Source organism: Anser anser, assembly GCF_964211835.1.
Source record: "Anser anser genome assembly, chromosome: 10".
NCBI lineage: Eukaryota > Metazoa > Chordata > Aves > Anseriformes > Anatidae > Anser > Anser anser.
Window position 1 is genome coordinate 9,158,137 of NC_139730.1, and position 23,871 is coordinate 9,182,007.

Here is a 23,871-nt window from a genome sequence, read left to right on the forward strand (position 1 = left end):
GAGCTGATGAAATTTGGGGAAAATACTATCTGCAGTCCAGTTATGAAGCCTCGTGGAAATGTAGCTGAGAAAGGCAATGTTTTCTCTTTATGCATCACATGCATTTTTGTAAATGATGTGTAACTGGTCCTCTTTGGATTGAAAGCTGTAGATAGCTGTAGGGCCATGACCGAGTCACGGGAGGAGCTGTGGTTGGATGTTCCTGTCACAGAGGAATGATTAGAACTAAATCACTGTTTTCTCTATTAATATAAGGTCATGCACTTTAAGGAAGAGGAAAACCCTTTAGTCAATCATGGGCAAGCTGAGGTTTGCAATTATTATCTGTGTTTAAATAATTAGCTATTTCCTCGTAATTATAGACCTAAGTCTTCTGCCTGCGTATATGGTGATTACCCTATCACTATGCCAGATAGTACTTGCCAAAGCTTTGGCCCGTGGTCTTCAAGCACAGATTCAAATTTGAAGGCAGCACTGGGTAAATGATAAAACTCAGTTTGATGTTCAGCCCTTGTTCAAGCAGCAACAGATTTAACTTTTACTATTGAAAACCACAATGTGTTTGTGGTAGTCTTTGTCTCGTGTGAAACCAATTAAGTTATTTGAACATGTCAAAGGTTTGTAGACTTTTCTGGTCCAGAAACTGTTGGCAAGGTGTTTGTTTTAAAGAACTATAAAAAAGAAATATACTGTAATAAGGGAAAAATATTTTTTTCTTTTAAATTTTACTTCATTTCACCACAAGAGAGATATTGAGTTGCTGGAAACCATTCAGAGAAGAGCAACAAAGCGGGTGAAGGGACTAGAAAACAAGACATACAAGAAGCGTCTGAGGGAGCTGAGGCTGTTGAATGTGGAGGAAAAAAAAAAAAAAGGAGGCTGAAGGAGGCTGAGGAGAGACCTCATTGCTCTCTACACCCACCTGAAAGGAGATTGCACTGAGGAGGATGTTGTTCTCTTTTCTCAGGTGATGGGATGCAAGGAAACAGCCTCAAGTTCTTTCAGGGGAGGTTTAGAATAGATTTTGGGAAGAATTTCTTCATGGAAAGGGTGACTAGGCATTGGGACAGGCTGCCCAAGGAAGTGGTGGAGTCACCAGGCCTGGAGGTATTTAAGAGACGTGTGGACGTGGTGCTTAGGGACATGGTTTCGCTGTGGACACAGTAATGTTAGGCTGACAGTTGGATTTGATGATCTTAAGGGTCTTTTCCAACCTACATGATTCAATGATTTAAAGCATTTTGCTAAGAAATAACTGTGAATGAGATGTGTGACTACTCTGTGTCAGTGCTGTGAGACTTAAAGTTGATGCAATGGCAATGGTGAAATGTACAGACTACATGCAAAATCATAGGCAAAAGCAATTCCTCTAAGGTGAAAAACAGGATTTAGGAACTTGAGGGAAAACAAGTTTCTGCTTAAACAGTTCCATGTATGGTCTTTATTAAACATTGTATTCCAATCATTTCTGGAATGGAAGAAATCTCAAACTGTGGGGCCCAGAGTAGTGAGAGTTGGAAAATCAGGGAAGGCTTTTACCTGTCTCGAGTGGCTTTATGCTTTTTGTCCTTTTTAAAAAATCAAAAATACCAAATAATCTGCCAAAAAATGAGCTCTTAACATGGTTATATCCATGCAAAATATATGTGATGCAAAACAAAAAAATGCCTGATGAACTTTAATAGCAATATTCTAGGATTAGTATTTTCAGACATAACTTTAGCAAACAATCAAACTATTTTTAGACTTGTCATTGTAAAATGATGGATAAATATATCCAGGATGCTGCTTTCACAGCTGCCTCATGCTTCTGGAAGGATTTTCTCCGTGCTGGCTAAAGGAAGGTCAGAGGGGAAATAAGGAATTTGACAAGGAGATGTGTACCAGGATTTGCATTTCTTTGGAGGTCAGGCATAGCACTGAAGTTGAATTTTTGTATGATTAACGCTTTCACTGCTTCTGAAGCACTGTAGAGAGACCTCATAAAAGTAATTCCAGTTTAAATGTTTATTAAAAGACCGGAACATCAGGATTCCTCATGTGGGCAGGAGCTGGTTGGGAGGAATTCACAAGGCTCAGTTGCGAGTCTCATCAGGGGCACTGCCCAGGTGTCTTTGCTCAGTGGAGGGGGACAACTTGCCTTCTTTCTGCTGTGGCACCTGAAGGATTGCTGCAGTGTGTGTCTCCTGTGCACTGATTCAAGCCACGTTTAGAGGGTTGTTGTTGTTTTTAAAAGACCTTCCCTCTTTGGTTTCTCCACTTGCATCAAAATATGTAGCTAAACCAAAAACATCACTGTGTCTCCACGTGCTGCCATCTGTGGCTGTGCAGTGCAAAGTCAAGTGCAAATGGGCTGCTTCCTGCACTCAGCTTTGCTTCCAACCAGAGCTGTTCTTGTTTGTGTTTGTCAGGGGAGCTGTGGCACTAGCTGACTGGTAGGCAGATATAGAGCCTGGGCTGAGACCTGCAGGCTGTGCTTGCATGCTGCTGGGGAACATGGCTGGCTGAAAATAAATGCATTTTTTTACCGTAGGTAGGGTTGTCTGTCTAGTGGCTGGGAGTTTCCCTGTGAGGACAGGGAAAAGACTGGCTGTTGATGCTTCTGGAAAGAGTTAATGGAGGACAAGTAATTTTGAACATTTTGGCAAATGAATGGAAGGAAAGTACTGGCTAGAATTTGAATTGCCAGGCATAAAGTGTGCTCCAGAACCACCCCAGACGCTCTGAAGGTTGTTTTGATCAAACATGAAGTGTGTGCAAAAGCTACATGAACTGAGACCTCAGACCTCTCCTGCACAGGCTTCATCTCTTTGCTGGAACAGTGCCCACCCCCTCTGACCTGTTTCTGAGTTTTCTTCTTCTTTTTGTGCTTCACAGAAAGATGGAACTATCTGTAAAACTGACTTAAGGGCTTTGCTCAAAATTGCTGTCCAGTTTCTGAAGAACAAAGGCCCGTAGAGAGCATCAGGCTTGTTAAGAGAGGAGGGAGAGGCTGGTAAGACAGGAGGAGAGACGTTCACTTGAAAGTAAGTGCGTCCTTTCAGGTGCTGAAAACCAGTACAAGGATCAGCACTTCATAGAGTAAGCAAAGTCAGAAACAAAGTCCATCAATTTAATGACATAGGCTTTGTGTGTGTGCAAGTTCTCTAATTGCAGAAGAAGCTAAAGCACATACTGTTATCAAAGGCACGGTGCTGTTCAGTAAATCAGTCAGGCTTATTTGTGTTATCAGCAAATCTAAAGATAAGAATTAAATCTCCTCAAAGCCCATATCTGAAGTATAGAGTAGTAAGTTGTGCTGTGGAAGCAGCCTGGAAAGCAGTGGCAATTAGATTAAACGTTCCTTGTTTTTTTATGAGCACAGGCAAATATCTCTATACTTGGTCTGTTGAGGCTCGGTGGGAAGAGTTTCCCTTATTAGGGCTCTCTGCTGTGATTCGGAGAATTTCAGGGAGACGTGAGCAGGTAGTAGCATAAAGGGGGTATTTTTTATAGGCAGATTGCCACAGTCTTGCAAGCAGGGGCTTTCATGTGTACTGCAATTCTGGTTGATGCCAGCATCAGGGAAAAGTTCTGGGCAGCCTTCCCTGGGCTTTCCTCATCGGCACCCTCTCAGTTTCACCTGGAGAGGTACAGTGAGGTTTGTAACACTGACGTTGTTTGGTGCCTTGTCGCAGGACCTGAATCCCCATGAGAGGTTTTCCAATGATTTTTTTTTTTTTTTTTGGCAGTGGAGAGCCAAATTTCTTGTCAAGAGCAAACAAAAGAGCAGATGTCCATGTGTGTGCTTGGGCACGTGTCCAGCCTTCCCCATGCTGTGGTATTTGTGCAGGGACGGCGCAGGTGTACTGCTGGATTCCTGCATTTGCTAGGCTGGAGTTCTGCGCTATGGCTTATTGTCATGTTCACAAGAAAATAATCTTAATTATCTGAAAATTCTAGTGGCTGGAATGAGCTGGCTTGCGTCTCAATTTTGGATTAGAAACAGCAGGGCCTTCTGATGCTGGGTGATATGAAATCTCTAGAATGTTGTCACCTATCCAAAGGTGGAGATTTCAGTGCAAGCAGACAACTTATGTAGACCATGTCTGCACTGAAACTCCAGGGGACTGGTTATATCTGTCTTTTTCAGGGCTGTCTAGGTGGGTGTTTATCCTATGGCTTTTTATTCAACGCCATTCTGATTCATACTTTCAGCTACTTGTCATTTCTGCGATTAAATTCTTTAGTGGTGATAAGGGTTGGAGGAAAACAAAGATAATGAGACAAGGCTAGAATGTGCTTGTTGCAGACTTGCCCAGTTTATGGATATTTCCTAAATTGTTCCTTTTTCAAATTAGTTTCGAATGCACTTTTCCTTGTGCTTTTCAGATTGATAAATGGACAGGAAGGTGAAATTAGTATTTCAAAGTGCAACTAACAGTTCAAGGCTGTGACTGCTTCCTTGTCACTTGTATGTATGTGAGTGCTGACCTCGATCGCCTAGATCTGGATGTAATACAAGCAACACCATCACTATTTCCAATAATAATAAGTAAAGCACTACCTGGGCTTCATAGCTTGTCCATCCTGATTACATCTGTAATTCAGAGTTAATCATCCACATGACACAGAAATCAGCACATATAGTTGAATCCCTTCTGTCTATTTAAATCCCTTAAATTACCCACAAGTCAACAAGTGGATGAAAGCCACGAGATTTTTTTAAAAACAACTGGAAAGAAGCTAAAACATCTGCCAGAACACTCCATTGCAGATTGCACTGCTTCAGTACATCTGGGCCATGCCGGGTGCTGGCATTACCTTGTGTGAGTGATCCTAAAGCCTTGTCTTTGCCTCCCCATCTGCAGCCCTTTTTGCTCTATGTCCTCCGTGGCTTGTGCTCACTGCTTGCAGTGGCCAGGGTTAACAAGGAGACTCTGAGGAGACACATCCTTACTGAGCTGGTCATTTTACTGAACGAATTAGAGCAGTCTGAGCAACCAACCACCCCCAATGGCTGTAGCAAACCAGGCTTTTTGGCATTTTGAATCCTGGTATGTGAAACCTGAAGGTTTTCCTTTGCTTTAACTCTTCTCCTGGAACATGGACCTGGGACTCATCAGGGCCACCAGCTTCTCCAGAGCAGGTGTCTGCAAACTAGGCACAGCATCAGGAAAATACAAAATGCACAGTAGTCTATGATACAGTACCTGGGAATGCATTAAAAACAAGATAAATTGAATTGTTTTAGGATTCCTCCAAGAAAGCACGTAGAGTGGGGAAAAAGTCAAAGATGACAAGGTGATGTACTGTATTTAAATGCAGGAAGTTCTTAGTTTTTTGCTTAAATACAATTGCCTGTGAGCCAAATGTTGCCTGAATGAGATATTGGTTTCATGAGTGTCAGTAGGAGCATACCCTCAGGGCAGGAGCCCTGCTATAATGTGTTGAGTTTTGCACAAGAAAAAAATCATTCTTTATGCCTAAGTAGACACATGGATAAAACTCCCCAAATATTAATTTATATGAGGCATGATCTATGTTTTTGAATTTTTAATAGCGTTTCCTAAATGGCAACATTTAGGAAAGGCATTTGAATCCCAACGCACACAACTGTAGCTAGCTAACCACATACCTAACGTGTTACTAGCCCACAGCATGCTGCCTTTCAGAACTGTCTAGCCTTAATAACAAAGTCCTGAAAAAATTTGCTGGACGTTTGCCCAGTAGCAATGTTTGTTGTTATGGGGGTTTGGATGTGTTTAATGGGCTTGAGTCAAAGGCAGAAAATTAAAAAAAGAAATCTAGAAAAAGAGGAGTGGGAGCTTCAGGGAGCCAGCAGGAAATGTGAGTTGAAGAAAAAGAGCTTGGACTGGGGGAAGAAGTGAGAACATGGCCCAGGTTCCTTGCAGCCCATTCTTCACTCTTCTCAGTACTCATGAGACGTGTGGGTATTTCTCATTCCTTTTTCCACACCTCTGATGTTGGTGTGGGAGGAGATGGCCTGTCCTGAATGTGGGTTTTGTGCTGAGGAGATTAAGCCAGGTCTGGGCAGGGTGTCATGAAGTTAGGGTATATTTTTGGAGAGAAAAAAAACATCTGTATCATGACTGACATCAAGGAACACTGACCTCCGGCGATTTGTTCTTGAGATGGGTTGGAGGCTGAAAGGTGGCTTTGCCCTTTTTGTCTTTTGAAGTTCAACATTCATCCTGTGAGAGGCAAACTTACAGAAGCAGCACGTGAGGATTTTTGCTTGGTTCCCATAATATGAACAGGAAAATTTCAAATTCCCTGTTCTCACATAGATCTGACCAAAATGTCAGAGGGGTTGTTTTTAAATAGGAGTAATAACAGTTGGGGGAGGCTGACTCACTGGATGAAAGTCTCTTGTTTTTTCAAGCCCAAGGAAAAAGCAAGTAATTTTTAGTTGTACTCTACTGCATTCCCTCATTGGCTTACCCCAGATTTTCATCAGTGAGATCAGGATTTGGACTGTGTACTTCCATGGTCATCAGCTACGTGACACACCATGTCAATAAACATGGTGGAGCTGTTTTTTAGAATAATATTCATCAGCTTAGAGTTTCCCTTACCCAAAATACAGCCAGCAATAATGTCCAGCAAAACCAGCAACCCCATCACTAGACCCTATCCATTTGTCCAGGACTGATACTCCATCTGATACAGTCAAGGGACATGTTCATGGTATTAAACAAGTGTTCGTTTGTCCTCTCCCAGGTGGTGAGAGTCCCAGACATGCACTCTTTCAATGTTTACTGCAGCCAAATCTATCTCCAAGTTATATGACTCACTTTACATCCCACCGCTTGCAAAAGTCTCCCCTCCCTTGCCTGCTCAATCACATTTCTCTGAGTGGCTTTGCCTTTGGGAGTTTGGGGTTTGACTGTGGGGGTTGTTCTGAGGTTGTAGAGGAGGTGTCTGTGTATGGACATGCAGACCTGTATCTACCATATATCCAAGAACAGGAAACTTCTTGCCTGTTATTTTGCCTTTCCTCGTACATTTTTTCCTTTTGCTTATCCCAAGAAGCCTGTTCATTGCCAAAACACAAGCATAATTTTTAACACTTTGCCTGATGCTTGTGGTCCACCTGAAAGCATAAGAACTGCAAATGTCAAAGCCTTGCTGAAAACAGAATGGCTTCTTGTGTTCCTTTCACCCAGCCATTTCCAAAAGGAAATAAACAAATAAACAAGCTAGATACATTCATAAAAATGCATGAAATGCAATGTGGGGATTGTTGAATGACAGTAACAGAGGGGCAGAAATGCTGGGTTCGATACATGCAGACTCTCAAATACATGCTGATACAGGCAGACTCTCAAATATTTTCCAAGAGGTGTTTGAAACTGGTAGGATCCACAAAATGGTGATGGTGTGCTAGTGCATATTTAGCTTTCCTCCTTTATATGTCTTTTTTGTAGGGGGGTGTGTGTGTTTAAAAACATATAGGAAAATTTTGGCCTCATCAAAAGCAGGAATTAGAAAAATAATGTTCCTTATATCTAAAATGATCTTAGCTTTAACACTAGATAAGGTTGTGAATGTGTTTACATAGTTTTGGGGTGAAAACATCTTAAATAGCTCAAGTTAGTTTTCTAGATATGTAAATATAACTTTTGTTTAAACTGATAGTTAATTTCAAAGTCAGACTTTCTGCCTGAGCATATTTTTATTTGTTTCTCTTGCAAGAAACTCTGAAGAATGAAAGTAGAAAGAAGTCCTGTGCATTGGTCCATTGGACGGCAGTTTGTATATCAATATGCTGACTTCTGTCCTTCAGGGTTTAAATGATATTTTCTCTCTGTTGTTAGTCATTATCCATGGGATAATGTCCTCTCCTGAGTGGGCATTTCTTGCTAGTGCAGAGAGTGTCCCCAAGTCTCTGGGACACCTGCGAGGATCCCAGCTGATGTGCAGGCACTCTCAGCAGCAGAACGAGGGTCCTACAGGATATTTAGGCTGGTTCAAATTTTTCTGATTCTGCCTGCAAAAATCTTCACCACAGAGTAGCAGCAAGAAAATAAGACAGAATGGAGAATTTGAAGCAGAGAAATAAAGAAGGAGTCGTAGTTTATTGACCACCCTGAAAATGAAAAAGGCTCCTGCACTGGAGACCCAGCCAGGAGAGGTCCTCTGCAGCCAGCGGAGTGGCTGAGGAAGGCACATGCAATTCTGTTTTCGTTTGCAGTGTCTAAGACTGATCATCTCTGCTTGCCTGAGGCAGCACTTCTCCTTCAGTTTTGGTAATCTGGAGAAAAGGCATGTCACCCCTATCTGCTGCCCATCTGCAGGGCAGAGTCCTGCAGGCATCCTGCAGCAGCGCTGCTGTTCCGGACTTTGCTTTTCTTAGAGGCGGTGGAGCTCTGTTCAGCCACACAGCCAGGTATTTGGGAGGGTTCACAGCAGCACAAGCTGAAGAAACAAAACTGACACTAAGAACTAAAGAGGAAGCTGTTAAAATACCTCTAAAATAAAGAGAAAATAACCACCTTATTCTTTCCTATATTTACATAAAGGATAACTTCTAATACCTTCCCTTCTCACATCTCCTGCCAAGCCTTTTGTTGTGGGAATTTTCTTATTTCCATCTCTTATTTCACAAACTCCAGGGTAGGTGCTTTTCATTTGAACTTCTCAGTCTTGATATAATTTATTTCAGAGTTTTACTCAGCCTGCTCATGTGCACAGTAGGCTCTCATACTCATATTCCTAAATGTCCTGGTGACTCAAGACAGTCACAGCTGTAGGTTTTTTCACATTTTTTTTCACTATCCAATTTCCTTTTCTGGTGCCTTTCTTGTCCCCTGGGGAAGTGGCAGTTGGCATAACATGGCACCAAAGCTAGTTCCCAACATCTGAGGGGGATGACGAGGCCACTTTTTGATGGTGTCTTCAGGGGATGAAATGCGCTAACTCAGTGCAAATCACCCTTATGAAACAGCCATATGTCTTGGGACTCCATCCCAAAAATATTCCACAAACATGGTGCATTTCTTTCATTTCCTCTTGTCAGAGGCCAAATCATCTGAAAATATATCCATTTTCAAGCCATCCTATGTTGTGACACAGCTGGATTTGGTTAAAATCTAGAGGGCAGTATCTGGCTCAAGCTGATGGGTCTTTGTATGACTTTGTTTTATTATTCTAGAAGTCTGTCTCCTCTTCAGCCCTGTAGTAGTTTTGCTTTGTTTTAATGAGAAAACCAGAAAAAGGCTGAAAAAGTTTTGCTATTATATAGTCTATGCACAATGCAAAGTAGAGGTCTAGGCATGCAGATCCCCCAAATTCTCCAAATCAAAAGAGATTTTCACTCCTGTATTGCTCTGCAGGCAGGGATGGATGGTGGGTCACCTCAGTGGAGCCTTAGGAGAAACTTTGTGTTCCTCAGATTTGCAGGGCCCTGGAAGGCAGCTGATGAAGGTGGTAACTGTCTGCCGTTAAGCCAAATTTATATTTTCACATTTTAACCAGGAATCCAGGTAATTAAAAGAATACATTTAAGGCCTTGGTGGTTTTGGTAATATAAGGAAAGCTAACCACAGTAACGGGTCAGGTACCTGCATGTGGTACCTGGAGCCACTTCAGAGGCTGGAGTGGAAACAAAAATAATTAAGCAATTGTCTTGGTATTCTTGGTTTTTCTTTTCAAGTGTAAATGTCTTGTGGCTTTCTGCTTATTCCGGTACAAGTGGATCCTACAGACAGGAAAGGGTGTTGGGTTTTGTGGAAGATTCTTCCCATCAGTATCCAAATTGCACTGCAACTGCATCTTTTGGCTCTGAGTATAAAGCAAAGGTTAATCGTGTGGAGCCAATTTTGGTCTCCATGAGGGTGGTGATGCAGATCACAGGATAAAGGAAAGCCGTTGGGACAACTTTTTGCAAATGCTTGTGCTGAAATTGTGGTGGACAAGAGTTAAAAGACCTTTCAGCTTTACCCTTAGTTATTCTGAACTGATACTGAAGAAATAGCAAGGGAGAGGAGATTTTAATGGAAACCATAATACTAAACATTGCTGTAAAGTGGCGGAAGCAGGTCTCTTTAGACCGTGGCTCTGGTTCAAGTCAGAGATTACTTTCTAATTCCTGAATCTGTGCCCCTGGTGAAATGTCTGCTGGATGCCGGTTCCCTCTCCTGCAGCAGCTCCGGATGAACTAAAACAAGCCCCTGCTGCCTCCGGAGACGCGAGTGGGTATGTGACTGGTTGTACCTCAGCTTTACAGGACAAGGAAGCGAAAATCTCTGGGTTTAAGCCGTCCTGGCACCTGATTCAAAGTCCTCTGAGGTCAACTGGGGTCTCTGGATCAGACCTTTGTAATAAACAGACATCTTTTCCAGACAAAGGAAAAAGTCTGATTTTCTTTGGCTCTGAGGATTTTTTTATTATTATTATTATTATTATCTGTTTAAAAGAGAAAGAAAACCTCAAAGGACACTTCTTTGTTTTCCCCTGAAGATTGTGCTCTTGGCTGGAGACCATCTCTCCTGTACTCAAGCCCATAAGTGCATTTTCTCTCTTTCCTGCTTTTTGCCGACAGAGGAGACTGGCTGCACATTGCCCTCTGCTACCCCAGGAACACTGTTTTCCACGTGGTGACAGATGTCTATCAGCGACAGACGGGGATGGTACACAGCATAAAGCACTACCTCGCAGCTCCTTCCCGGGCCAGTGCTCTCAACGGGACTGGCGAGAGGCTCTTCTACTTCGACAGAGCATCAGGGTGAGCCTATGACAGACCCCAAGCGAACGGGCAGCATCCCCCTGGGGTCCTCCTCTTTCCAGTCCCACTGCCTCCTTTCCCTTCCTCATAGTTAAACTTCAGTCCCATCCAGCTCGCATGGTCTTTTCACTGATTTCATGTCAAAATAGTGTTATGGGCTGGCGTAACCTGGCTTAGGTCTACTTCTGTATCACCGAGCAGTGCTTGGCATTGCCATTAAAAAGCAGCTTTTTTCTTCCCTGGCCCTAGCTCCTTTGAAGCCTCCCCCCTGCTGCTGCTCAGGTCGATGGAGTTGCGGGAACAGTGTAAATATTTGTTAAAATCCATTGCAGCCCGAAGGGCTGTGAAAAGGAGCCCTCCTGTGCCTGCTGCAGTTCCAACACTGAGATAGTTTGGGAAATGTCGACTTCTTTGTATTCCCATGAAGACTTGTAAAATGTTCACACTCAAAAAATTAGAGTTTGGAGGGGGAAGGAGGGAGGAGGGAAAAAAATAGGATAGCACCATAACACGTCTTGTATTTTGAAGGTAAGAAGAGAGTCCTAGAGATCACACACCATCTTTATGAGAATCTAGAACACCTTTGGTTACAAAAACATGTTACGAAACCATGTTTCTCAGTCAGCTAAAATAGCTGGGGAGGAAAAAAGTGTTTTGTGGTCTAACCATGAGTCCCATGATGCTTCACCTGACTAAGCAGCTACTTCAGAAATCAATCCACAAGTGCCAAATTAGAAAAGAGGATGGAATATGTTTATTCTTTGAACCATAATATATGAGCAATCAAATCCCCAAATGCCTTCCGTTTTAACCAAGCTCCTTGGTGATCACTGGGTCTCTCTCATGATAGGAATTGTGAAATAAGGGGGATTAACGAGTAAACGGTTTTCTTTTTCTTTTTCTTTTTTTCTTTTTCTGTGTGTGTGTTGGGGGGGGGGAGTGTTGACAAAATTCTGTAGACAGGTTGTTTACTACTGAAGAGCAGGGAAAATGCTTACACATGTGGGTCTGTGGGGACAGAGCCATTAGCTGCCAGCAGCCATCTGGACCTGGTGCATGCAGACTGATGGACATAACCCACCTTCCTTCTAGCAGTATCAGCCTTTTGGTTCTCTGTTTAATTCAGCAGCGCTTTTTTTAGCCTCTCAAAGTACAGAAGTTAGGGCACTGGCTTTTTTCTTTTCCTGTTGTTGTTTTTTAGACTTTATTTCATAATAAGCGGGATGTTTCCCCTTCTTTTTTTAACCCCACGTGCTGGATCCTTGGAGAGGAACCAAGCTTACTCATTCTTTCATCCAGACAAATAGAAACAAATATTTCATTTTTTAAAGAAACAGAAAGAAAAAGAAAACCTTTATAGCTCATGCATCATTTTGATCCTGAAGCTGAGCTGAGCTGTTTATATAATTTCCTCTGCCTGAATTTCAGAATGGACACGATTGAAAACATACTTAGAACAGCTAGGAAAAAATGAACTGCAAGGGCCAGAAGATCTGGCTGCCTTGGAGCTTTTGTCATGCATGCCTAGGGCTAAGCTGTGCCTGCAGGCCAAGGCCATGAGATGCGGAGAGCCAAAGGGGGAGATGCCAATATTTCCAGGCAAGCCTGCACAATAGCGTGAGCACGCTAGCAGGATGCCGCCACGCCCAGGGCTGGAGGTGGTGCCTGGCACACAGACGCTTGCCCAGCGAAGGAAGCTCTTTTGGGCATATGGGCTGTAAGTGCAGCAGGTCTCGTCATGCCAGGACAGGAAGAAAGCTCGACCAGCATCCTTGCAGGACTCATTTTACAAGCGCAACTTGTGGGCGTGCTGTATTACACCGCTCTAAGACACAGTTGTTTGGTGTAATTGGGAAATAGGAGGGATAATGCAATTTAGCAAGTGCAGACCCTGCCTCTACTCAACCTTTCCTCTAAACACACAGAGGCTCTGACCCCTCTGCTTGCTCTCATTTCCAGGTACCTCTTTGTTCACCTGCAAGCCCACGAAGCTCGGAAAGGCCATAGTTACTGCTCTCAGCAAGGCTGCGAACGTATTAAAATCACGGCGCATATGTACCCAGGGGGGTCCTGGAGCTGTGCCCCAAACCCCTTCCCACAGAGGCCACCAGCTCCCCAGCGCCCTGTGTCCCAGCGCCCAGCCAGGCCGTGCAGGGCGTGTGGTGCCCCACAGGTACCCAGCGCATCCTCCGTCGTGTTTGGGTTATGCAGCGTACGTGCATCCGTGTGAGGTCAATGCATTTTCACAACCCACAAGGAAAATTCATGGGGAATTGCCACTTGTGAATCTGGTCGGCATCATGTCATGTGTAGAGCGAAGGATTTTACTCTAAATTTCTACAGCTTCTTGTACTATGTTTCAAAGATAGCCTCAAAGAAATTGCCCAACTGGAAGCATGTGAATGTACAGCCACAGCACTTTTTTCCCCTTTTTTTTTTTCTTTCAAACAAGAATAAAAAGATGCTTGAGAGGGCTCAGACTGGATTAGCTTTGAATTCCAATCCACAGCATTACTGTTGAATTTCAGACTGGGAAGTAACTCTGGTTAATGACAATAATCGGAAAATTAGAGCCAGGTTTTCTTCTCATTTACTGTCGGTTCACCCCACTGTAAATTCTGTAGAATTGTTTCAACCTCATACAAATCTGCACTTGATTTTAAAGCCAAGCAAAATGTATGAGTCATATTCAAGTTGTTATTCAGTGGCAGAGTGACCATCAGAGGTCCTTTCCAACCAGCGTTACCATGATTCTTTGATAAATGTTGTCTTAACAACAAACACTTACTTATGAACCGGGATCATAGTTTGAAAAAAATTAACTCTCCGAGTTTTGCAATCATGTATATGAGCAATGGTACTCGGTGCCATCCAGTTTTTAAGGTTCTGTCTCTCATGTAATTGCAGCTTGCTATCACTAGCACACCCTCAGTCAAGTATATGAGAATCCAGATCCAGTCTCTCAGCAAGGCAGACATACAAAGCCACTTGACATCTGCATTCATTAAGGTATGTGTTTTACTGTATTTGAAATGGTGATTAAACAGGGGAAACTTTATCTCCAAGGAAAGTTATTACGAAATCTTGCTGAGCCTTGGCAGGAGGAAATGGGAAGTTCCCCTGGAAGAGGCGAGTGCATTGTTCTCCCTCACAATTAGCTCCATTAGAGTCACTGGGAGTTCGTATTCTATTCAGATGAGGATTTGAGCCCTTAGGCGGAGAAAAGGCCTTTTATCACCTCAAAAGAAGAATTAACACCATCACTCTAATATGGAGGAAGTGGGGAGAAAAATACAACAGAAGTCACTGTTTACAAAGGATGTGGGGGAAAAAAACAAGCTTGTTTTTCTGATTTTCTCTTCTGGCATTGCACTAAAAGTTAAAAATAACTGTATTTCACTACTGAAGGAGTTTGGAGCTGTCAAGTTATCCCTGCACATGCCTTATATCTCTGCCTGGATGGAGAAGGGTGACTGAAATAATTTTAGCGAGGACAGTTTCTCAGGTTTACATGTTACTGAATTATATTAATGCTAAAAAATGCCAAGCAAAGCTGGTAAAGAATCCTTACGGAGTGAGAGCAGCCAAGATTTCTCACCATGTGCTCTGGCTGCATCATCAAAAACTAATTCAACTCATTAAAAAGCAGGGGTTATTGGAGGTAACATCCTCACCTGCAGTGAATCGCAGAGACCTGCCTGTGGGCAGCACTCCACTCAGGGCCGTTGCCTGCAGATGATGGAGCCCCTCGTGCATTCAGGTGCAGTGGTGCCCTGCTCCAGCTCCCATGTGGCCACAAGAGCCCCAGTGGGTCTGGAGCACGCAGTCAGGGCAAGACACACAGCTGGGCTCTTTCTTTGGCCAGCAGCTCTGGTTTAGGTCAGCTTGCAGTTGTGGTTACTCCCTGCTCTACATGCATCCAGACTTAGACACATTGTGGAGGCTTAGAAGTATGAGCAAAAGATTTAGTCTGCCCTGCCTTTGCTTATTCTCACTCTCCCCTGCCCACCCATGGCCCAGACATTTGTGTTTCCCTTACCCTTGACCTATTGCATCTCTGAGAGCCTTTGTCTTTCCAAAAGCAGAGATTGTGGTGCATTTTGAGAGCTGAAACCTGAGGAAGAAGCCCTCGCTGGAGGAAGGGAGGGGAGTAGGAGTCACTTGTGCTGCAACTTATTTGAGGCCCTGGGACAGCTCTACCGAGAAGGAATATTTTGTTTTTGAAATCTTTTTATATTTACATTTCCAGGGGGAAAAAAAATGTCCATGTGTTGCTTCTATTCCCCCATCCGCTGTCTCAGCATCTCTCCCGTGTTCCTTGGTCAAATCTGCCTTGCCAAGTGACAGTAATTTCACCCACATGAAAAGAATCTGTATTAAGACTGAACTAGGCATTTTACTCCCAGGATTCTCTGCTTCCCAAATGTATCTTCTTAATACACAAAAGATGTCAATCTCACTTCTCATGTTTTTGGTACCCCACTGGGCTTACCAGTGCCATTCAAACCTAATGTTTTTTTCCTCCTCCTGCCACTGACCAGATATCAGTGATGTCACTTCATCTGCACTAATTACATATTTAAAATTATAGGGTGTAAACGTGACATTTTCCTTGCTCATAACTCCCTTCTTATGGAAAAGCAGACTTAGAGTCTGAAGCTCCCCAGTCATTTACTGCCTGTCTCCATAAAACCTACCTCATTTTTTGTTGCAGATAAATGGTGCAGTGTTCCTGATCAATAGCCCTGGGATATTCTTCGTGGTGCTAGATGCATGTTCAGGAGCAGTTGTGAGTAGGCGGCACTTTGACACAGTTACTGGGGAAAATGCGGCCAATTCAATAACTGATTATGTTCAAACATTTATAAAAGAGAGGTAAGCAAAGTACTGAGAGCCCAGTTCATGTAGTGACCTGGGGCTGACAGACAAAGAGAGGAAAATGATCTACTTTCAGAACCGAACCTGTACTCTGAAAACATTTGGCAAAGATTGAATTATGTACAAATCCCAAATATCACCCAGATAATTAGAAAAGCACTGTCTTTCTCACAGGATTGCACAGATTAGAGCAGAAAGAGACAGACTTTCTGGAAAACTGGCAATTCCTTCTAAATTAACAATCCATTTTCCACTTTGAAGTAGATAAGGTCCGTGCAATGACATTTGCAGTCCTGTGTACGTATCCCAATGGCCAACAATTTCCTGGCAGCTGATGATTCAGTTTTCCATTTCTGAAATGGGTTGGTTTCTGTTTACTTTTACTGATTGTTTTTGCCTCTTTTGACAGATGAAAATCATAGGTGTGCCAGATTTTCCAAGACTTTTCTTGGGCAAACCAATGAATAGACCTGCGTGCCTGCGGGCTGTTACCTTGAATGTGTCCTGGCAAAGATCTGGATCATCTCTGTTTGTGTCTGTTCCACATTCCTTGTGGTTTTATGTGTCGCCACATAAACATGGAACAACAGAGATTTATAGATAAATTCTTGGCTGCTGGCAGAAGCAGGTCAAATAACCAGAAAACAGACTTTCAGTCCAAGACATTTCTGAGCAGTTCATGACCAAAGATTTGAACACTCTGGAGTTATTACATCTTTATTTATGCACATGAGTATGTATATGTATGAAATGTGCATGAAGTGACATATATGCACGTGATGCCTGTACATTTGGTTTGATTTTCTTGTAGGATGTGTATTTTTGCAAGGCTGGGCATTCAGCTAAATGCAACCAGTTGTGCCTGTAATTCATCACAGGTACAATTCACTGAGGGCTGAAAGCACATCTGTGAGGACCAGTCAGGCTGAGGCTTGACTGAAAATCGGACTCAGTTTATAGATGGTTTCAGCGTCTCAGGACTGCACAGTAACTGAATTTCTTCTGCAGCTGAGTGTCACTTTCTTAAAAGGGGTGCACTCACAGTCATTTGTGCTTGTTTTGAGTCTGTGTGAGGAACAGGCTTAATTTAGGAACGTATTTAAACAGAGGGTTTAGCTTATGAAAGCTTACATGTGATTGAAATCAAAGAGACTTAAGGTTGTTCTTAAAGTTAGGCAAGCTCTCAAGTCCTTTTCTGAATTAGAGCTTAAAGGTCTTGCAGATTCTTAGCAATTGTAATGTTTTGCTGTCATGCAGTAATTACTGTCCTTCCTTTCAGATCACTTGTTCTTGTGTGCTCTAGAGATATTGCAGACGTGGTGGGGAGCTCTGAAATGTCTGTTTTTACAAGGTTAGGTTCTGCAAAGCCTATTGTCTTCCACAAGGAAGGTAAATATATGTATTCTGTCCTACTTCTTTTGCCTGAGAATTACTGACTGGTGTGTCTACTTACCAAAAATATGCACGTACTCACAAAGTGCTTATCAATATATTTGCTACTACAAAATATGCCTGTGTAATCTCATAAAAAAAAACTCTTAGCTCAGTGATGTTGAGAAGTGGGAGAGTTATTTTGGATTTTGACCCTACCTCACCAGTTTGCTTGCTGCAAATTTTTCATCCTAAATGGAGCTTTTTTTTTCTAACAACAACAGCAAATAATTATTTGATAAAGATTCCATCTCTAAAATTCAATTGCTTTTCAAGGGAAAATAATCACAAACTAAAAGGCTAATGAAAAAGAAAGTAGCCTGCAGTGAAATAGCTCTTTATTTTCTTGGATGAAAGAAAGGTGAAATCACCACTCTTGGAAAGCTCTTACTGCAGACTTACCTTGAATTGCTGTAAGAAATCCATTGGTATCATTGGTCCAGAGAATCCAAGTAGTTTTGGATCACAGATTTTTATAGCTTTAGAGCATTCATTTAGAAATATTGTCACTGCACTTTCAAAGAAACAAGAAAGAAAGCAGGAAAATCATTGCAGAGGAGACCGGCCCAATCCTAATCCCGAGTGATACTCAGTCTGTTCAGTCCCAAAGTTTGTTCTCCTCAGGGTGAAAAAACAGCAAATTTGTGGGCATCTCCTCCCTGCAATGCCTTTGAGCAGCGCACTTTTTTGGCAGAACAGCTTTCAGTCTGAATTCCCTGTTTTTGATGGAATTAAAAGAACTGCTTGTGGAAACTCAGAGTGCAAAAAGCTGCCAGTCACATATTGCCTTTACCATGCTGGGTTTCCTTCTGGAAAACAGGGGGCTGTTGAAGTCCAAGTTTGGACAAATGGTTCGGGTGATAAGGATATTAGGAATACAGCCAGCTAGCTTGATTCAGATTCCACTTGCAGTCTCTTAAGCAGAGATCAGAAGCAGAATTGGTTGCATTTCCAGCTTCTTTTTTTTTTCTTTTTTCCTTTTTATTTTTTTCTTGCTGTTGCTTTACTGAAATTTACATCAATTTCTGGTTCAAGTTTCAAAGCTCATTCCTGTGACTATTCCAGGAGGAGGACAGCATAATCTTTACAGCAGAGACAGCATTTCACTTTGGTGCCTGTTTGATTCCTGAGAAGCTGTTTTTGCTTTCATCCTTTCAAAAGCAAAAATTTGAGTTTTTCTTTTTTGTTTCTTTGTCCTGGAACTTCATTGCTTCATTCTTTCTTCAAAGCCCTGACTACTTTTGAAAGGAATTTTTTTATTAAAAAGTAATCTTTTTTGTTTGCTTTGTCAAACTTTTTTTCCCTGGAACACCTGCGCCGCTCACTTGGGCACAGCCCTGCCAGGTCATTTTGGGAGCTCGGTTCAGCCTCCAGCCTTGACCACTCCTGGAGCACACAAAGGAGCAGGTAGGGCCACCACAGTGCCCCATCCTGAGGACACACCAGTTGGTGGCCAACTCCTTGCCCTACCTCTCCAGTGGGAAGTCAGGGGCTGTTGTGCTGGTGGCTGGCAGAGGGACTAAGCCGCTGCTGGCTGATCCCGTGTCGCCTCTGTTTTGCTTTTCTGAAGGGCAAGGGTGTTCACCCGCATGTCTGCCCTGATTTCCAGTCTGGGTAATTATGTTCTGATTCATGAGCTTTCTCCTGCTGATTCAGGTATGTGCACTATTTGACTTCACAGCTCCAAAGGCGATTGCATGCAGGACTGTGTACAGCAGCCGCCGTGGTCCGCTCTGGGGGGCTGCAGTTCAGGGCAGGCTGGAACATTTCTCCCAAATGCATATTGATGCTGCCAGGGATAATGCGCAAAAGCAATCCCCTTGACCCCAGCAGGATCAGGATTTAGGGTCTTGTTGCCTGGTTCTGCAAAACCTTATTTAAATTAGAAGTGTTTACAGGAGTAGTCTTGATCCAACCATCTGCAAATAGCCTTGGGAGTCTTTGCAATGAAAAGCATAATATAAACACAAGACATTATTATTAAAATCAAAGAACACATAATGCCTTTGTACTTTGTGACAGCAGAGGACAAGAGCAGAACTGACATGGGGAACAGTTTATGCATAACAGGAAGAAAGTGATGTAAACTAATAAAAGAAGGATTCAAAATGCCTAACCATTTTCATGTAGTCAAATATGAAAAAGTACCAATGGTTAAAAATAAAGAGTAAAGCAATATTCCTGCTAACTCACATCTGGGAATCTCTCTCAGCTTATTGAAATACCTGTAGAGCTGTGATGCAGTGAGGGTACAGCTTCAGCAAGGCTCATTCCCTCTTTCATCCCTTTTTGCCTCTTAAGCATTGTTTTTTTTTAATCCAAACAAACAAACAAACAAACAAATAATAAATAAAAGTCTAAGAAGTTTCTGTGATATCCATGCTGTGCTGCTGATAACTGAATGGATCCACCCAGAGGGTCATGCTCTTGTGTCTGTTTTACAGGGAGTTTTGCTATGCTTGGCTATAAAGGACAAGTCAAGCCCTCCTGGATTAAAGTCCTTAATCACGCTGGTTATCAGAAAGCCGCTTCTCTACAGCATTATGTTCCCTTGAAGCTGAAAGAGTATCAATGTTCAGCTAACACTTTTTCTCAGAACCACTCAGAGCACATCTCTGCAGAGGCTATGGTGCCCCGCGATTAGCAACGGTGGTGTAACACCAACCAGGCAAGTCCAGCAGCTGTCAGCAAAACCTGCTCTTGTTTTTACGGGATTGTACCGAACCAATGTTGTTCACTTGTATATTTTATAACTAATAAATATAGTTTCATCTTACCCGCTATGGTAGAGTTTTATTTTTTAAACAGCGCCCCACAGGACAGGATAGGAAAAGCCTGTGGGCTGCGCTTCCTAAGGAGAGAAGTGTTTGAACATATCTACGATTTGGAGTCAGATGGTAAGTTTTAAAGGCAAAAACATGCTCTTCAGTATCATAGGGGCTGGAAATGAGACTTGGCATGGAAACTTTAGCAGCATCCAGGGAAACAGATGAACCTTCAGCAGAGGTAGGGAATTCTCCCATCAGTCCTGTTTTCCCTCCATTAATGCCTGCTTTTAAACCAACTAAGCGTCGTCCTCTATGGCATCTTAGGTGAACTCAGCAGCATCTGCTTGCATCGATGGGTAAGCACGTGGTGATTTTACAATAATGTCTTCTAATCGACCTGAATATATACGGTTGCAACAAGGAATTATAAATGTATTTCTGTCTGTAGCTAATGACTGGTGAAATGATGTTTGCCCAATTGATGTGAACATTTAATTAAAGTCCTACAGGAATAAAACTAAGGATAATGTATATGCTGTGCAGGGCAAAATGTTGCATTCCTCCTTCAGACAATGATTGTATTGACTTTCTGCTCCCATCGAGGACTGAAATACTGCTGGTATTAGTAGCTAATATTCTTTGGTTGCTTTTTTTGTTTTGTTTATGAGACTGCTTTTTGAAGTGAACAAAAAGGAAGAGCTTTGTATGCAAACTGAGAAACAAACTGATGATCTCACTGATGACAATTTAAGTACAAACTTAGCCTGAAATGATGACATGCTCATTTTGGTTTGAAGGTTTTTTTACTTGGTGACAGCAGTGAAGGGGAGGGTGAGTTCAGATGAGCATGTCTTTGTTAAAGAATTCTTTACAGGAACTGAACAAGCTTCCAAAATGTTCAAAACTGTCAAAAAAAAAAAAAAGAGGAAAGGTTGAAATTCTGATGCAGGTAAATAAAATAATTATGATGTTTCTTTTGTTGTTATTGTTTTGTTTACTGTTAAGCCTACAACTAACATCTTAGATTTGCTTTTTTAAATGCAGATATCACAAGCCAATCAAGGACACTGTTGATCTTAATCTGTGGTAATTTTCTATTTTTTTTTTTTTACACAGCAGAGTACAAGAAAATGCACAGGTAGGGCTTGTTTGCTCACAGCATTTGTTTGATCATTTTGCTGATCGGTTGCTAAGGTTTTGAGCGGGGGCATCCTACTGGGGAGAAAGGTAGCTCAGAGAGAAAGGCCAAGGTTTGGATTATTTGTATAGAAAAAAAGTGACAGGTCATGGAGCCCTGTCTAGCAGAGAGAAATCTGAAAAAGTAGCTTTACTTGTACTGCTCAAACGTGCAGGTGAGTGTGTATGTCCCTAGATGTGCCTTCATGTCTGTAACGAGTAGATGAAATCTATGGCCATAAATATCAGACACTTCAGACCTTTTCTTTACAGAATGACGTTTTTTTTTCAAGCTTTTCTACTAAAATGTACTGATCTTTCCCTTGCTGTGTAGTACATTGGGACCCTTACATTTCAAGGCTAAACCTTGTGTCACGAGTGCCTCTTTTTTCCTTTGAGTTGCCGACAGCTGTCCACAGGTTATTCAAACAGGTAGGTGAAGGCTTTGTTACTAATGTCCCGTCGTTTCTTTGAAATTCTCAGAAATGGCCAAACGAGTTGCTACAGGGCAAGGTCAGCGTTTTGTTGGCCAGACTCTTGCTCCCTGGTGGGTTAGTCGCTCTGGCATCCGTGCATCGCGGCGGGAACTGACCTCCCCGGCTGAGACGCTTACCTCTACCACCTCACACCGCCTGGGTGAGGGGGAGAGGGCACCAAAAGGTTTGTGGGCAGAGGAGGAGGCCGTGGCTCCATCTCCACATCAGGGAGGAGAGGTGGGAGTTGGGTTCAGCCAGAGGTGAGGTCTTGGCTTGCTGGAGAGCGTGAAGAAGTTAGTGATGCTGCTCGGGAGAGGGAAAGTAACAGGACATCGCAGGCCTGCGCAGCCCCCACGGGGAGCGGCGGGACAAGAGGCCGAGTGGCTGGCACTGAACCTCTCAGGAGCAATCTGAAGTCCTTCTGAACTATTAGTACCTAATTGTTATGATTTCTGAGGCCACGCAGGGGAAGAAAAGCAAGATGTTTTTGGCTGTGAGCTTAAGCCCAACATTGGAACAACTACTTACAGAGCAAGCCTTTACTTTCTTGGAGATTTATTTGATAATCTGTGACAGGTCCAGACCCTGGATCCCAATAAAACTTTGCCGAGCTCTAACCCCAGCCTGAGACTAAACAATTGGCAAAGGACAAACCTAGTGAAGGAAGGAGAGGAATGTGCCTAAACTTCTGAAAAATCTCTCTTCCTCCTCCCACCTCAGAATGAGAGCAAATGGCAAATGTCCTGGAGAGGAAGGCGTGGAGCCGTGGTGAGCTGGATGCAAACAGTCAAGTACCACAAAAGCAAAAAGAAAAATATTTACATCCTGATGCAGTTATTTGAATAGTTAAAAGCAGCAGCTCGGAGAGGTCTCAGAATGCTGTGATCCTCTGAGCTACTGCACACGCTTCCCTTGCCTTGGGAGGGAAAAAACTCTTTAAAACCAGGGACGCTCCGCAGAGGGTACAGTTCCTCAATGGACCCTTGGGACATTCAGGACGAGGTTTTCAAAGGCTGCTGCTAACTTGGCATGCACCAGAAGTCTGAGTGTGTGAAGCTGCAGGGTAAGTGCCATGTGGGTGTTATATTTGTGGAGAGCTGCCATATTCCTCCCCAGGATGTCCAGAGCGGGAATATCTCCACCCGCACGCTGGAGTCCATGTGGACTGTGAATGCCCTGTAGCTAATCCAGGCATGTTCAGTACATCTGATGCATTCAGGACATACGGCCATCCCGCTTATTCCCTAAGCATTTCTTCAGTGGATATACTATAGCTCCTTCTGAAAGCATTGGCTTGGCTATCCATCAAGGACTTTCGCAGTAAAGTCAGTGCATCCTGAACCTCAGAAACTGGGATTCAGCCTCCCACCGCCTTGGTGCTTTGAAAATTTCATGTAGTGGACAAGGATTCGATGAAATGCTGAGCACTTTGAAAGGATGTGAAACTGGAGGTCAGTCAGGCTCTGATAGGTGGAATGCTGTGAATTGCAAATGATTTAGTTTTAGCTAAGCCAAAAATCACTTCCTTTCCTTTTAAAGGTCTTTCCTTTTAAAGGTCTATAAGCCTTGGGAGGGGGGGGGGGGGGGGTAGAGATTAATTCTGAAAAAAAAAAAAAACAAAAAACACATATGTTTAAAATAACTCTCTTATTTCTGTCCCAAAATAGTTTGCCAATGAATTCGTTTACAATGAATTTGCAGACACCTTAGTTGCCTTTAATTTATTCATTGTAAAAACTCCCTCTAACTCCAGCTCCTTTTAAGAAGATGTTCTTAAGAACATCAGGAGGCAAGGAGCTTGCAGTGACATTTATGAATGGAACATGTGAGCGGAACCTCCTTCCTCACAGGGAAAGACATTGGATAAATTGATAAGAAACTGAGGTTCATAGGGAAAAAAGTCAGACTTCTGCTTTTGACTCCAGTATTGATTTTATTGAAAAGTAGGGTCTTTTCGTGCGTTTCGTCCACTACTTGCCAGCAAAAACAAACAGCTAATGGCTGGATGGCAGGCACAAGATCAAGATGAAGAACAGGAGCAACTTCGCAGCCGTGCTGCCCTGGGACTGGGAAGGCGTTTTCATTAGCCATCCCTCAAAATGCGTTTGTTTATTTGTATAGGGCATCTGAAGGCTTTAGCTATGCTCGCGGCTCATGTGTGAAGGCTCCTCTAGCACAGGAATGTCACTGCAGCAAGAGCTGACATGTCCTTGGGTCAAAAAGGCAAACGCGCTCATCAAATCTGTCTTCCCAGCTGGGGTTAAAATGCGAAATTTCCTGAGTGGGGCGAGAGGACAGCCGCTGCCGTGCGGTGTCAGCAAGGAGGTAGCGGAGGTGCTAATTAAACAACTCCTCCTTCTCAGGAATCGGCTTCCAAATTGAAGTTGGCTTCTTTGCATATGAATGAGGAAAT

General features: G+C 42.9%; 2 protein-coding genes across 7 annotated transcripts in view; both read left to right on the forward strand.

The window, feature by feature from the left end:
* LOC310905246 (cell surface hyaluronidase CEMIP2-like) overlaps positions 1 to 19,814 on the forward strand; it is a 55,968-nt gene extending 36,154 nt beyond the window's left edge. For 3 of the 4 annotated variants that reach the window (XM_083851279.1, XM_083851280.1, XM_083851281.1), the window contains 6 exons: positions 10,547 to 10,729; positions 12,689 to 12,902; positions 13,637 to 13,738; positions 15,444 to 15,604; positions 16,887 to 16,996; positions 19,483 to 19,814. In XM_083851279.1, coding sequence (XP_083707405.1) covers positions 10,547 to 10,729; positions 12,689 to 12,902; positions 13,637 to 13,738; positions 15,444 to 15,604; positions 16,887 to 16,996; positions 19,483 to 19,682 — 970 coding nt within the window. In that variant the 3' untranslated portion in view covers positions 19,683 to 19,814. The other variant, XM_083851282.1, reaches the window with a different exon arrangement.
* CEMIP (cell migration inducing hyaluronidase 1) overlaps positions 1 to 23,871 on the forward strand; it is a 112,450-nt gene that overhangs the window by 30,073 nt on the left and 58,506 nt on the right. Inside the window, exon 1 of one of the 3 annotated variants that reach the window (XM_083851285.1) lies at positions 19,957 to 22,521. The exons of the other annotated variants lie outside the window; for them this stretch is intronic. The gene's annotated coding sequence lies outside the window, so the exon portion shown is untranslated. Of the gene's footprint in view, positions 1 to 19,956; positions 22,522 to 23,871 lie in introns of those variants that run through there. 3 annotated transcript variants of the gene reach the window in all.